At 44.2% G+C, this 14084-nt stretch overlaps 1 protein-coding gene across 3 annotated transcripts; it reads right to left on the bottom strand.

Annotated features, from left to right (window-relative positions):
- Positions 1-52: 52 nt before the first annotated feature.
- Positions 53-8473, bottom strand: LOC120666785 (receptor-like protein 56). 3 transcript variants are annotated; one of them, XM_039946724.1, is made up of 6 exons: positions 7891-8472; positions 7374-7523; positions 7204-7262; positions 5594-5674; positions 5339-5488; positions 53-172 (listed from the first exon to the last, which is right to left on the bottom strand). In XM_039946724.1, exons 1-6 carry the CDS (start codon positions 8348-8350, stop codon positions 101-103), a joined length of 972 nt encoding a protein of 323 aa, XP_039802658.1. In that variant the 5' UTR covers positions 8351-8472; the 3' UTR covers positions 53-100. The 3 variants fall into 3 exon arrangements, with proteins under 3 accessions (XP_039802658.1, XP_039802660.1, XP_039802659.1); XM_039946725.1 differs by lacking the exon at positions 53-172 and adding an exon at positions 5114-5209; XM_039946726.1 differs by lacking the exon at positions 5339-5488 and having other exon boundaries at positions 84-172; positions 7891-8473.
- Between the last annotated feature and the right edge of the window lie 5611 nt (positions 8474-14084).

Raw genomic sequence — 14084 nt, 5'->3', positions numbered from 1 at the left:
CTGATGTCCATTGGAAGGTGTCCTGTGAAATAGCTCATAGATATGTTGATCATTTTAATATTCGATTGTCGCTGCCACATTAGATGATCCAATGATCCTACTAGCGAGTTATGTGCAAGACCCAGATAGAGCAAAGGTGCTTCATTTGTAAACATCCAGTTGGGCAAGCTCCCTGAAAAGTTGTTGTTGGACAAATCAAGTAATTGCAGATGACGTTGTGTTCCAAATAAATTTGGTCCTGAAATGATAGTATTGTCAAGGTTACACCCAGAGAGCGTTAGTGTTCTCAGTTGAAATGGAGTCACACTTGTAAGGAACGTCACATCAATAGCTAATTCAGCATTCCCTGATAGATCTACCTCCTTTAGCATTGCACAATTCCGTAGCCAAAAGAAATCAAACTTTCCATTTAGATTATTTGCTGCTAACTTGAGAGTTTGAAGCGATAAATAAAGATTCAAAGGTGAGTTTATAGGTATATGTCCTTCAAGGAGATTTCCCGAAAGGTCCATGTTGGACTGTATGTATGTGTGTGTGGAGGCCCAATGGCCCATGTATTATGTATATATATTTGTAGCCTATCAAGGAACGAGAAGAGTTCTAGAGTTTTCCAAAACAACATGGTGTCAGAGCCGATGGCGATTCGGGCGGAGGCGGCGCCGGAGCGGGACGGCGGGGAGCGCGGGGTGCTGCTCGCGGCGCTCGCACCGCCGCTCAGGGGTGCCAAGGAGGAGCGCGCGGCGCTGGGGGTACGCCTCGCGGCAGCGCGAGAGGCGCTCGGGCGTGCTGAGGCGGAGGCGGCACGCGAGGCGTGGGCACGGGACGAGCCCGAGCGCCGGCGCAGGGAGGCGGCGCGGAAGATCGAGTTGTTGGAGAGCTAGGTAGAGGAGGGCGGCGTGGATTCGGAGGGCGAGTGGGAGACGGTGACGGAGCACGCCGAGCCCGCGGCTGAGGTGCTCTGCCCGTGGCGGAGGCGGCGTCGTGTCCCGAGGCGCCGAGCGCTCGACCCCAGGGTTGTGGAGCGGCTTCAGAAGGCCTGCGTCGCCAAGGGGTGGAGCCAGGCGGAGCTGGCCAAGTGCATCAGCGAGTGCGCCCAGGTCGAGGCACTGCGGTCGAGCGCAATGGTGGGGACGTGTAGCAGGGCGCAGGTGGAGGCTGAGGAGAGGGCTGCCAAGGCATCCGTGATGGAGTTGGAGAAGCTGGAGAGCTCGGTGGAAAAGGACAGCATGGAGGTGAATAAGAAGCAAGCGGCATCAGCTAAACAGTTGGTCGGATTGGATGCTGCAATTGCCGAATTGAAGCCTCTGCAATCCAGGAAGACGGATATGGAGGCAAAGGGCGGTTCTCTAGAGGTGGCGTTCTTGGCGGCCATTGCTGGAAATAGCAGTGAATTGGAGTCGGCTGTCAATGAAATGAAGATGGAGATGCCTGCTGCAAGGAAGGAGGGGGGAAATCAAACAATTGAACATTTTTTTGAGAAATTGGCTAGACTAGAGAAATTGGTCTGCCTGCTCATTATGCGGACAGAGGAGATGCCATCCTGCACCAAGCAAGGTATGTCGAGTTCAGAACAAATATCAAATGCAAAGGAATTGAAAGCGACCAAGACAATCCTTGTCAACCTTGCTCATCCTAATAAAGGTACATCTCTTGCAAATTGGATACTAGATTCAGGTGCATCCAAGCATGTTACGGGTACATTAAGTGAATTTGCATCATATAATCCATTTGCTCCTATGCAAAAGGAAACTATTCAAACCGCCGATGGAACTGCTCAACCTATTAAAGGTGTGGGCACAGTTCAATGCACTCCGTCAATTACATTATCGTCGGTTCTATATGTTCCCTCCTTTCCTGTTAATCTAGTATCCCTAAGTGCTTTGGTGGATCATATGGATTGTCGTGTTACTCTCGATCGAGAGAATTGTTTAATTGAGGATAGAAAGACGGGGAGAATGCTCGGTAATGGTGTAAGACGTAATGGTCTATGGTTCCTGAATAGGAGAGAAGATACCTTGTGCACTGCTTTGACAGCTACTATGGGTGAAAATGAGGCTAAGGTGATACTAGAACATTGTCGACTAGGACATTTGTCATTTGATACCATGGCCAAAGTATCCCCAGAGATCATGAGCCAGGTGGATAAAAGAAAACTTGTTTGCGATGCATGTGAGTATGGAAAGCATACAAGATCAGTATATGTAAGCAAAGGGCTTCGGAGAATATCTCCTTTTATGCTTATCCACTCTGATGTTTGGACATGCCCAGTCATCTCAATTAGTGGAATGAAGTATTTCGTAACATTTATTGATTGCTATTCTCATATGACTTGGATATATCTTATGAAGCAGAAGAATGAGGTTCTTAAATGTTTTCATGATTTCTGCTCACTTATTGGGAATCAATTTGATGCTCGGGTTAAGATACTAAGGACAGACAATGGAACAGAGTATGTGAACAATGAGTTTGAAAGTTTTCTATCACCTCAGGGAATATTGCATCAAACCACATGTCCTGATACACCTCTGCAAAATGGAGTAGCTGAAAGGAAAAATCGCCATATCTTGGAGGTTGCGCGCTCACTCATGTATACTATGAATGTGCCAAAGTTTTTATGGAGTGAAGCAGTGATGACAGCAGTTTATTTGATCAATCGTACACCTTCGAGATTGCTTGGGTGGAAAACTCCTTATGAGATGTTAAGAGGAGTGAATGAGTTCATTATTCCACCTAAGGTATTTGGGTGCACTTGCTTTGTCCGGGACCATAGACCTTCGGTGGGTAAGTTGGATCCTCGAGCAGTGAAATGCATATTTGTGGGTTATTCATCAAGTCAAAAGGGGTATAAGTGATGGTGTCCCACTGAATGTCGTCTATTTATAAGTATGGACGTGACATTTAGGGAATCAGAACTTTATTATGGTGAGAAGACTGATTTAAGCTCCTTGTTTGAACTTGATGATCTGAGCATAAATCAGGATGATCGAGAGGGGGAGAACCATGATGTCATAAGTAGTCCAATTAAGCAAAATCAAAGGAGAATGGAAGCAGTGATTACTGGCTCTACTCCTCAACCAAGAATGGAGACAATGACGAGTGACTTGGATCCAACTCCTTGTCAAGAGGACAGTTCTGTAGGTGAGGACCCCGATATAAGGGCCCATTGAGAGTGTATAAGAGGAGGACGCGTACATCTCGAGAAGAAGTTCCAGGAATAACTCCTGAATCAGCAACCCCTCAAGAGATTGTTGATGTGTCATCAACCTCTTTGACTGAGATTGAAGAATCTGGTTTGGATGATTTGCCCATTGCATTACGGAAAGAACCACGAGCTAAGGCTGGTATGCCTCCACCAAGGTATGGATTTGAGCATGACATCAGTAACTATGTCTCTTGTGCGTCATTGTCCCCTGCATATAGAGCATTTGTTGCGTCATTACAATCGGTAGTAATCCCTAAGAATTGGAAAGAAGCAAAGCATGATCCTAAATGGCGAGAAGCTATGTTGGAGGAGCTGAGAGCTCTTGAAAAGAATAAAACATGGGAGTTTGTAAAATTGCCCGAGGGGAAGAAAGCTGTTAGTTGCAAGTGGGTTTTCACTGTGAAGCAAAACCCAGAAGGAAAGGTGGAGAGATATAAAGCAAGGTTAGTTGCAAAAGGATATAGTCAGACATATGGAATTGACTATGATGAGACATTTGCACCGGTTGCAAAGATGAGAACTGTTAGAACATTGATCTCTTGTGCTGCAAACTTTGATTGGCCATTGCACCAACTGGATGTTAAGAATGCCTTCTTGCATGGTGATCTTCAGGAGGAGGTGTATATGGAGATTCCTCCTGGTTTTTCAAAACCTGAGGCAGTCGGGAAGGTTTGTAGACTGAAGAAATCTTTGTATGGCCTCAAGCAGTCTCCACGAGCATGGTTCGATAGGTTCAGACGTGCTTTGTGTGGAATGGGATACAAACAATGTAATGGGGATCACACCGTATTCTATCAACACTTTGGGCGGCGCATTGTAGTTCTGAATGTATATGTGGATGATATCATCATCATAGGTGATGATGAAAAAGAAATTAATCACCTAAAGAAATATTTGAGTAAGGAATTTGAGGTGAAGGATCTTGGTCAACTCAGGTACTTTCTTGGCATTGAGATTGCTCGTTCTCCGAATGGTATAGTCCTCTCATAGAGAAAGTATGTATTAGATTTACTCAGTGAGACTGGCATGCTTGGTTGTCGGCCTTTATCAACACCTATCGATCCAAACCATAAGTTATGTGCTGAATCTGGTGATCCGGTGAATAAAGAGACCTACCAAAGGCTTGTGGGAAGACTCATCTACTTATGTCATACAAGACCTGATATTTCTTATGCTGTGAGTGTTGTAAGCCGTTATATGCATGATCCAAGAATTGGACATTTGGATGTGGTTTATCGTATACTACGATATTTGAAGAGTAGCCCTGGAAAGGGACTTATGTTCAAGAGCCATGGTCATCTAAATATAGAAGGTTATTGTGATGCTGATTGGGCAAGCTGTCTTGATGATAGGAGATCGACTTCTGGCTATTGTGTCTTTGTTGGTGGAAACTTGGTGTCATGGAGGAGCAAAAAACAATCAGTTGTGTCTCGTTCAACAGCTGAAGCTGAGTATAGAGCTATGTCTCTTGCGGTAAGCGAGATGTTGTGGGTAAAGAATCTTCTATCAGAGTTGAATGTGTTGAGAAAAGGTCCATTGAGAGTTTGGTGTGATAACATATCATCAATCAATATTGCAAATAACCCAATTCAGCATGATAGAACGAAGCACGTGGAGATAGATCGTTTCTTCATCAAGGAAAAGTTGGATGATGGAACTACAGAATTAAGATATGTAAACTCTGGAGGTCAAATAGCGGATAGTCTAACTAAGGGCTTGGGAGTTAAAGATTGTAATGTTGCATGTGACAAGATGGGAATGATAGATATCTACCACCCATCTTGAGGAGGAGTGTTGGACTGTATGTATGCGTGTGTGGAGGCCCAATGGCCCATGTATTATGTATATATATATATTTGTAGCCTATCAAGGAACGAGAAGAGTTCTAGAGTTTTCCAAAACAACAGTCCAAGTATTCGAGGCGTGGAAGATCAAATAAATACGTTGGGATGCTACCATTCAGTCGGTTGGATACTAGATGCAGTTCTCGCAAGTTTTTCAGGGTTCCTGTGAGGTCCATCTTCTTTAGTATGGAGCAGTTTCATACCCAGAAGAAATCAAACGTCCCATTCAGATTATTTGCTGATAACTTGAGAGTTGGAAGCAACAAAGGAATATTTGAAGACGAGAGCTTACCGGTATATGTCCTTGAAGGAGATTTTCTGAAAGATCCAAATATTGAAGGCGAGGAAGCTCAAATAAGGAAGCTGGGATGCTTCCATTCAGTCGGTTGGATCTTAGATGTAGTTCTCGCAAGTTCTTAAGGTTTGTTGAGAGGTCTTTCTTCTTTAGTATGGTGCAGTTTCAAAAAAAAAACATCCTGTTTAGACTGTTTGCTAATAGTAACTTGAGAGCTTGAATCAACAAAGGAAGAGTCGAAGACGAGCATACATGTATATGTCCTTGGAGCAGATTTGCTGAAAGATCCAAATATTCAAGGCTTGGAAGCTCAAATAAGGAAGCTGGGATGCTGTAACGAACATGGCACCATTGATGCCATTTCAAGTGATTTTGGTGATCGAATGACAACACAACACTTGGACTAATATGATTGTTAAGATGATCATTCTCAGGCTTTTAGGTTCAAGTGATGACAAAGAGGAAGAGAAGATAGGCGTAGCAAGGCCCAAAGGGCCGCCCCTACGGGGGTTCCGCTACCCGGTTAGCGGACGGGGGTCGAGGGGGAGCCGCCCCTCGCGGGTCTCAAGGCAGCGCCATGAAAGCTCTTCGGATCAGAAGCACCGGAAGATCCGACACCATGGGCATCGGAGCATCCGGTGGTAGTCGGAAGAACCGACGCCATGATGTTTGGTGCAGGATGGAATCGAAGCAAAGTCAGCCTTTAGGCACCGGTTGAACCGACGGTCCAAGAAAGGGCATCGGTGCATTGGCAGTCCTTTGTACCAGAGACGATGTCAAGTGCCCAGAAGAAGTTCCTTCAGCACCGGTTCAACCGACGGTGCATCGGTGCATACCACCGGTGTAATGACGTCAGCGTCCAGGAGAAGATTCCTTCAGCACCGGTTGAACCGGTGAAGCATCGGTGCAAAGCATCGGTTCAACCGGTGGTCTCTGCGTCAGCTGTCAGGACTTCAACGGCTACTTCGGTTTATGAGTGACCAGATGAACCGACGCTACCCCACCAAGAGGCATCGGTTCTTACGGTGGTACGCAGATTTTCAGCTGACCGTTGGAGCAACGGCTACAAGACTTGGTGGCCTATATATACGCCTCACCCCGGCCATTTGAAGATTGCTGGAGTTGCTGGACATCCCACACACACCCAAGAACATCTCCAAGCCATACAAAAGCATCAAGATCATATCCTTAGCCCTTAGCACACTTTGAGAGTGTTGTGTAAAGGATTAGCTCTTAGTGAGTGAGATTGCAAGGCTTAGAGCCTTTGTGCTATGGTTCTCTAGTGAACCAAAACAAGAGCTTAGTGCGCCGGCACCTTGGAGCGTGAAGCTCGCCGGTAACGTCATCGACCCTCCGACTTGGTGTGGAGCGGCGACGACATCTTTGTGCGGGGGACGTGGAGACCCCCATCCTTTGTGGAGAAGCTCCTTAGTGGAACCCGGGGCCAAGGTGACCGTGATTGTGTTCACGGAAGAGACTTGGTGGCCGAGTAGCAATACTCTTAGTGAGTGCTACAACAACGTGGATGTAGGTGTGCCTTTGTGGCTAACCGAACCACGGGATAAACACCCGCGTCAAGAGTTTGCTATCTCCTATCCCGCTCTTTAAGCTTCCGCATTTCATACTAGCAATTTGTGTGCCTTTACTTTCATAGGATAGTTTCTTAATAGGAAAGGCTATAGGTTGCTAAACTCTTTTGGGATAGGGGTTTTACACTTGAATAACCTAGTTGCACATCTAGATAGCATGTTTTAGTTTAAGTTTTGTGCAAACTAGTTGGAGCCATAGGTCTAAGTTTTTATTAGTGCCTAATTCACCCCCTCCCCCTCTTAGGCTAGAGCACCCGATCACTTTCAGATGCTTCCGTTCATATAATTGAATCCTAGACGCAAATCTCGCAAATTCTTGAGATTTCTGAAAGCTACATGTTACAAACAAACACAACAATAAATAGAAACAACTGCAGCACCTATCCAAAAGACAAGAAACAAGAGCAACATACAAGAATGCTACGAATTAGCTTTGTCTGTACCAATATTCTGAAGAGCACCGCTCAAACTGGTTGCCTCAAAATTTATGACTTCAAGAGAAGCCAATTTACCAAGAGATTCCCAGATATTATCCTCGACCAATGTGTTGCGGCGGAGGTTGAGATAGCGAAGCTTAGTCAATCCTTGAAGGCCTGGGTAAAAGTTCTTATGAATTATGAATAAGGTTATTTGGCACAAAGTACTTGGAAAAAAATAGTAGTCAGACGCATTCATGTCCAGGGATCTACTCCCTCCGTTCCAAATTATAAGTCATTCTAAGAATCTTGAAGAGTCAAAAGTTTTAAAGTTTGACTAAATTTATACAACAAGATAGTAACATTTACGATACCAATTAAGTATCATTAAATTTTTTTGTTAGTTATATTTTCATAGTAAACCTATTTGATATCATAAATCTTTGTGTTTCGCTCTATAGTTTTGGTCAAACTTTGAGATGGTTTGACTCTCCAAGATTCTTGAAATGACTTATAATTTGAAACGGAGGGAGTACATACGTACCATCAAAATTTTGAAGATAAGCGGAATTCGAAAATAAATCCAGAAGATAAGCGGAATTCGAAAATAAATCCAGCTGCTGAAGCTCATGAAACGAGGAAAATATGGTCAAATTGAGATTCCAGCCCTCTGTCTGGCACAGGGAGTCGAGGTTGAGACCCGACACACGTGTGCCTTTGTTGCATCGGACCCTTTCCAGGAGCAGCAGTCGTCGCTCCGTCCCCAAGAAGCAGGAACTTCGGAGTTTGGCTCCACCAACGAAGATCTGATGCGCATAAGAGCAATCCTCTCCTCGATCGTGCAGCCACCTGCCATGTGGAACATGAACTGCAACTGCAAGACGCATAGGACCCAAAGCATGGTTCCTAGTGGGAAGTAGCAGCTCATAGTTTCTTGGTGACTGTAAGTGACAAGAGGCTGGAAAGGTTTTTAGTTTGCCCCCTGGGCCGGCCAAACCATGCATGGTGATTGACACAGGTTTTCCTTTAACTTATAGGTGGGCGAGAATGCTTCTCCTTTTTGAACGGAGAAAAGTAGAACTTCTGGCGTGTAAGGGTGATACCGTCGTGTGGAGGCCACCTCGATCGGGGACTGTGCAGACCCGATCCCGAAAGGGATGGTCCGCGCGCTCCTGCCCCGTCCTGCAAGCAGCAAAAGCGCTTTGCCAAAGCGGCTACGACCCGGCAGGTGTGGACAAGGCAAGACCACGCCGCGACTCGGACCACCGCGACGACCGTCGTCCACTGAAGGGACCAAGTTTTGGGTCGTGCCAAATGATCGTGCCGCAGCTCGCCCAAAAATAGCACGGCCCAAGTCCCAGCTCTACTCGGGGGACGGGGACTGAAGAAAAGCCTCTTTGTTGCAGCTGTCCCTGGCAGATGAGGGCGGGACCGTCGGCCTAGGCGACGCAGCGAGGAGGGGATCTTTGTGCGGGAGGATCCGATGCGTTTGGAGGCCAGCTTGGCTCCACGTCCGGCGCTCCGGTGCTGGTCCCGGCCACCGTGAAGTTTGCCGGTGACACACCGGCCACTCCGGGTCCGATTAGGAGCCACGCGCGTTAGAATCATCACAGAAGCGATTTCTGGCGAGCAGTTCATCGTTAATTGGGCCGAAATGTGGGAAAGCCAAGTTGGGTTGAATATATCGGATCGCAGGAACGAACACCAAAGATTATGTGGATAATTTTCATAATGCTTGCGGGCGCAAGGAACCAGAGAGGCTGATTTTATTTTTCAGAATTCCGAATTCGCTCTTCATTGGTGCGGGTTTTTTTGTACACTTTTTTTAAAACTTCATTGTTGAATGTGTAATCCGGAAAATTCTTACAGAAACATGATAAAGGATTTTTAGCCCTTCATATATTGCTAAAAGACAAAGTGCTGAGTTGAGAAATATTGTGCACTACTTAATTTAGTTCATAGAATTGGATCGTGTTTATGCGAACCCTACTAAATGGAATACAATATTTTCTCTTAAAAATTCCTTCATCCTTCTCCAGTGCTACTGTAGAAGTCTGTTTTCATCCTTCTCCAATACTGCATGGCTCCAAAATTTCGGGGGAAAAAATGATAATGTTACTTCCTGTATAATGTATGTTGACTGGAAGATCAGTCGAAGTTTCAATCTCACATTTTTCCTCCTAAAAGTTGAAATGACTTCTGCCCTTGCTTTGTTATGCTGATTGAAAACAAGATGAAACAATTTTTTCTCTCAATGCTTGAATGTCCACCAGATAGAAAATGAATCAAGTTATTTGAACACTAAATGCAAATAATTCTTTGAAGTTTTGAATTAGTATGATGGAAAGCTTACATTTGGAAGTTTGCAACAGTAGAGGCATCAAACGTTTCCACGAAGCAAATAAAAAACTATAATCATTTTGTTCCATAGGAACAAATGAAAAATGTTGCCATGGAACAGTAAAATAAAATCATTGTAAAATTTGGGGGGAACAAGAAAATGTTCCAAAGGAACAAAACCAAAACCTTTAATGCTCCAACACAGCAATATAATATTTGCTTATGGCGGTGGCACAAAAACATAAATCATTTGTTCGTATGGAACAAATGCAAAATTGTTGCTATGCAACAATTAAATAAATTAATTTTTGAAAATTGTTCAAAAAAGAACAGAACTAAAAAATTATTTGTTTTTGTGAAACAAAAAATTTCAAGAACTAAAACTTAAATCATTTGTTCAGAAGAAACGAAAAAATATAAAAATGTTGCAAAGGAACAATTAAATAAATCAGTTTTTACAAACATAAATGATTTGTTCCATAGGAACAAATGCAAAAATGTTGCTAGGGAACGATTCAATAAATAAGTATTTGAAAAATGTTCGATTGGAACTATAATACCAAAAGAAAAAAAAAGTAAAAGAGAAAGAGAAAGGCTTTTTAGGAGAGGGTCAAGGCCAACAGCCCACTTTCTCCCTCCCTCACGCTCTCCTCTTGGCCGACCATGACCTCTCCCTCTCATTCTTCCTCTCGTGCTCCTTCTCCCATGGCTTCATGCCCTTGAATCCACCTTCTGCAGCACCAAATCCATAGGGGAAACCAGCAAAACGGAACGAGGGCAACGTGAGGAAGAAGGAGAGGTGCGCATTCGATGTAGATCGGGTTTTCCCCATCGTTTCCCCTCCCTAGGGTTTCAAGGGCGACAAAGGTGAGTGGAATTCCATCCTCCCTACTGAAATTGTATGTTCATGTGCGAGTTTAGGTTGGGGATTAAGTAGATTAGAGGGGAGAGAGAGGACTTTTGGATGTCTCCCTCGTATTTCAGATTCGTGGTTACTGTAGCTGCATTTGAGAGAGCGTTTTGGGCTACTTAGAGGCCGTAATAAATCTCATGGTAAACTAAAAAGTTGTAGAGGACATTTAAATTTAGTAGCTCACCAAATTTCATGATTTTAGCCCAAGAGATTTGAGAGATATGGATTTTATGAATTAGGTGTCTTGTGGTCAAATAAATCCGCACGGTGGTCTAGAAAAATTCGCACAGTCAGTTTAGTTATCGAAAATTTTTGGGCGAAAATTTTTGGGCACTTTTACAACACTAATTAAGAGTATTTTGAACATAGACTAATTATAAAACTAATTACACGGATGGACGGGAAATCTCGAGGCGAAGCTATTAAGTCTAATTAATCCATCTTTAGAGGATGATTACTATAGCACGATATTGTCTAATCATTGCATAATTAGGTTATGGAATATGTTTTGTCAGTTATTCACATTTAATACTCCTAATTAGTTGTCAAACTTTCAAAGTTACTGTAGCTATACAAAAATTTTGGGACCTAAACAGGGTTAAGACAGCAAGAAGTAACATAAAAGTCAAGGGGCACGTTTAAGATCTTTAGTGACAAACAACCAATATATCTATCAATTACCATATTTTTTATAAGGCCAATTTCAATGGGAGTGTCATAAAAATAATATGAGTATTAAATGTCATGCCACATCAGCAAATTTGCTGATATGATTGGGTCATTTATGAGGAGAGAGGAGGGGGAGTTTTATGGGATGAGAGAGGAGTGTTATCACCATGATACTCCTGCACAGGGATGGAAACAGTAATGAAACAGGAAAATGGATATCCGAGATATCCGTATCCATTTCAAATGAATGGTTAATCATGAATGGTTACTGTAGCATCACGGTTGCAAATCATAAATTATGTAGGTTTATTAGATTCGTCTCGCGATTTACAACCCATCCGTGCAAAAACAATTTATAAATAGACTTCATTTAGTAGTTCATGTATGTGTCCAAATACGTGGTGTGATGTTTTTTGCCAAAGTTTTTTTTTTTGGCATGTGAACACGGCCTACATGAAAGAGCATCGACCGCAGCATGCGATGAGGGTGATCGCGAAGAGAGTGTTGACGCAGAGAGTGATGATGCAGAACTGGCCAACACACAAGCGCCAGAACGTGCAGGATCGCAACAATCAGAACAACAGCGACGAACTCTGGCGATCGGTCAGACCGGTCGCGCCAACCTGTCAGACTGTTGAACGCAGACAACGCCGCAAGACCTAAAGCCTCAAGCTTGGGAGGGACTCCATCGGAGCATGAAGATCTAGGCTTGTCTTGGAGTCGGCAGGCCACCCAAGACGCCCTTGAACACCGTAGACACGAGCAAAGAACAGCACAAGGTTGGAAAAACTAGGGTTTGAGGGAAAAAGTAAATCGTAGATTGATTTTGATTCGATTGGGTAGAAGGACCTCAATCAGTCGTGACCTTTATATTTATAGGCCGGAGAAGACGTACCCCTTCCAAATTGAGTTACAAACGAATTCCAAAATACAAATCTAACTCTATTCGGACTGTACAGGCCCAGACCGATCTGACCGGTCGGCCTCGGTGTTTGCCAATTTTGGCCGCCAACATATGCCCCCCTACCTTTTTGGTGAGCTTTGCAAGCCAAAAAGCAAGTACCAGAAACTAACCTAGTTACATGAATTTATATAGAAAATACAAGGCTAAAAATAATGCTAAGGGCGATACTCTATACCGGCCATTTTCGTCTTCAAGCGTCTTGCCACACGCTGGGATAATATTTCTTCAAATATCTTCCATTAAGAGCTCTTGGAAGACGTTCTCCTTGCATTGTCTCCACCATATAAGAATTATTGAAGATAACCTTGATAATTTTGTACGGTTGTTATCGCCATAAATTAACAGGGTTTAATTTATGGGCCAAAAGCAAGTTGGGCTTAAAGCAGAAGATCAAGAAGGCTTGTAAACCGGCTCCTGCGCGAGCATTTGGGCCACATGGGCCGTGTATCTTTAGGTTTAGCTTAAAATTAGAGATAGAGTCCAATCAGGACAAGATAGATAGATTGTTTCCCAAGTCTCCGGACTATAAATATGTATCTTATGTTATTCGTAAAAGGGAGAACGTCCTCACGTTTGCAACATCAATCTCGGCGCAACGCCACCCCTAATTCTAGGGTTGCATCCAAGTAAGTGCCATGCTACCTTGATCGCTTTGCGCGATCAAGGCACTATTGTTCTTGCTTTTACCTTGGTATTACTCGTACTGAAGCGTTTTTTATGGCGAGTAGTGCTAGTTATCTTGATGTTCGTAGTAGAGCTTTTAGTAGATCTATCATGCTTTCATCGCTTATCTACTACAAATATCACGTTGTCTTTGCGCGATCATGTTATCATCTTATGCTAGCTCTTGTTGCATAGAGTTAGCTGCGCAAAGGCAACATCCTGCTTCTTTTATGTTTAGTAGATCTAATCTGTTATGGTTGTTCTCATGCTTGGGAATTAGCGTAATATCTGCTAGGTTAGGCCTTGCAAACGGGTTGAATGATCCGACGGTGTATTAGATGCTTTGCTTTGATCTTGATAGGGAATTGATCTGGGAATTAGCTCTTGCTTGTTCTTAGGCCTTGTTCTGGTTAATGCACGATTGTTTGTTACGTTTGTTAGGCTCAATCACGTGTAGGATAATCCGATCTAGCAGTGAAGCTTTACCATCATTGATTAGATTAGCTAGATTTAATTGAAGCAGTTTTCATAATTATACCTTATTCACTGACATCCGGAGACACAGATTTGATCTGACACCGGGACTCGATCGGCTCCTATAAAGCCGATGCAAGAGTCGTCCCGGGGAGTCGACACCATGGCTCGGACTGATGTTTACACATGTCTTTGTACGCAGGCAAATCATCTGAAGCACGTTCGCACCTTCCTTATCAGGTATAGGTCAGGTGGCACGCCCGACATTCTCCGAAATCTCCGGGCGCGTGACGGAATTACGGGCCGTCGACGAGGGAGCAGTGTCTGCCAGCGCATCCAGTGACCTCCCGGCTCTACGTGTTGCCTGTCGCTGCTCGCCGGTGGGTTTCGACCGACAACACATTCTTGCACGCCCAGTGGGACCCTCTTTGGCATCAACGTCCGCTGCAACAATGACTGGACCTCAGGACCAGGAAGCCGCTCCCAACCCCATCACATACGAAGAACTCCCTCGTGAACACAAGAAGAAGTATGATGATATCAGAGCTGTGTTGGAGGCCGATCTCATTGGCTCTTTCGAGAGGACCCGCAACCACGGCATCAGGTGGAAGGGGTTCTCACCTCAAGGCGCTCTCGATGGCATAGATCTATCTGTACCTTCAGAGGAGCGCACCAGGGCCCTGCATCAGGAGATGAACTACATGATGGCCCACAC

This window comes from Panicum virgatum, chromosome 3N, assembly GCF_016808335.1.
Source record: "Panicum virgatum strain AP13 chromosome 3N, P.virgatum_v5, whole genome shotgun sequence".
In the NCBI taxonomy this organism is placed as follows: domain Eukaryota; kingdom Viridiplantae; phylum Streptophyta; class Magnoliopsida; order Poales; family Poaceae; genus Panicum; species Panicum virgatum.
This window is presented reverse-complemented; position numbering and strand designations above follow the sequence as displayed.

Coding starts and splice junctions, on each gene's coding strand:
- LOC120666785 (XM_039946724.1), bottom strand. CDS start 8,350: ATGCATGGTTTGGCCGGCCCAGGGGGCAAACTAAAAACCTTTCCAGCC. Junction 5,675..7,203: donor GATTCAATTATATGAACGGA/AGCATCTGAAAG, acceptor CATGTTCGTTAC/AGCATCCCAGCTTCCTTATT. Junction 173..5,338: donor TCCTTCAAGGACATATACCG/GTAAGCTCTCGT, acceptor ACAACTTTTCAG/GGAGCTTGCCCAACTGGATG.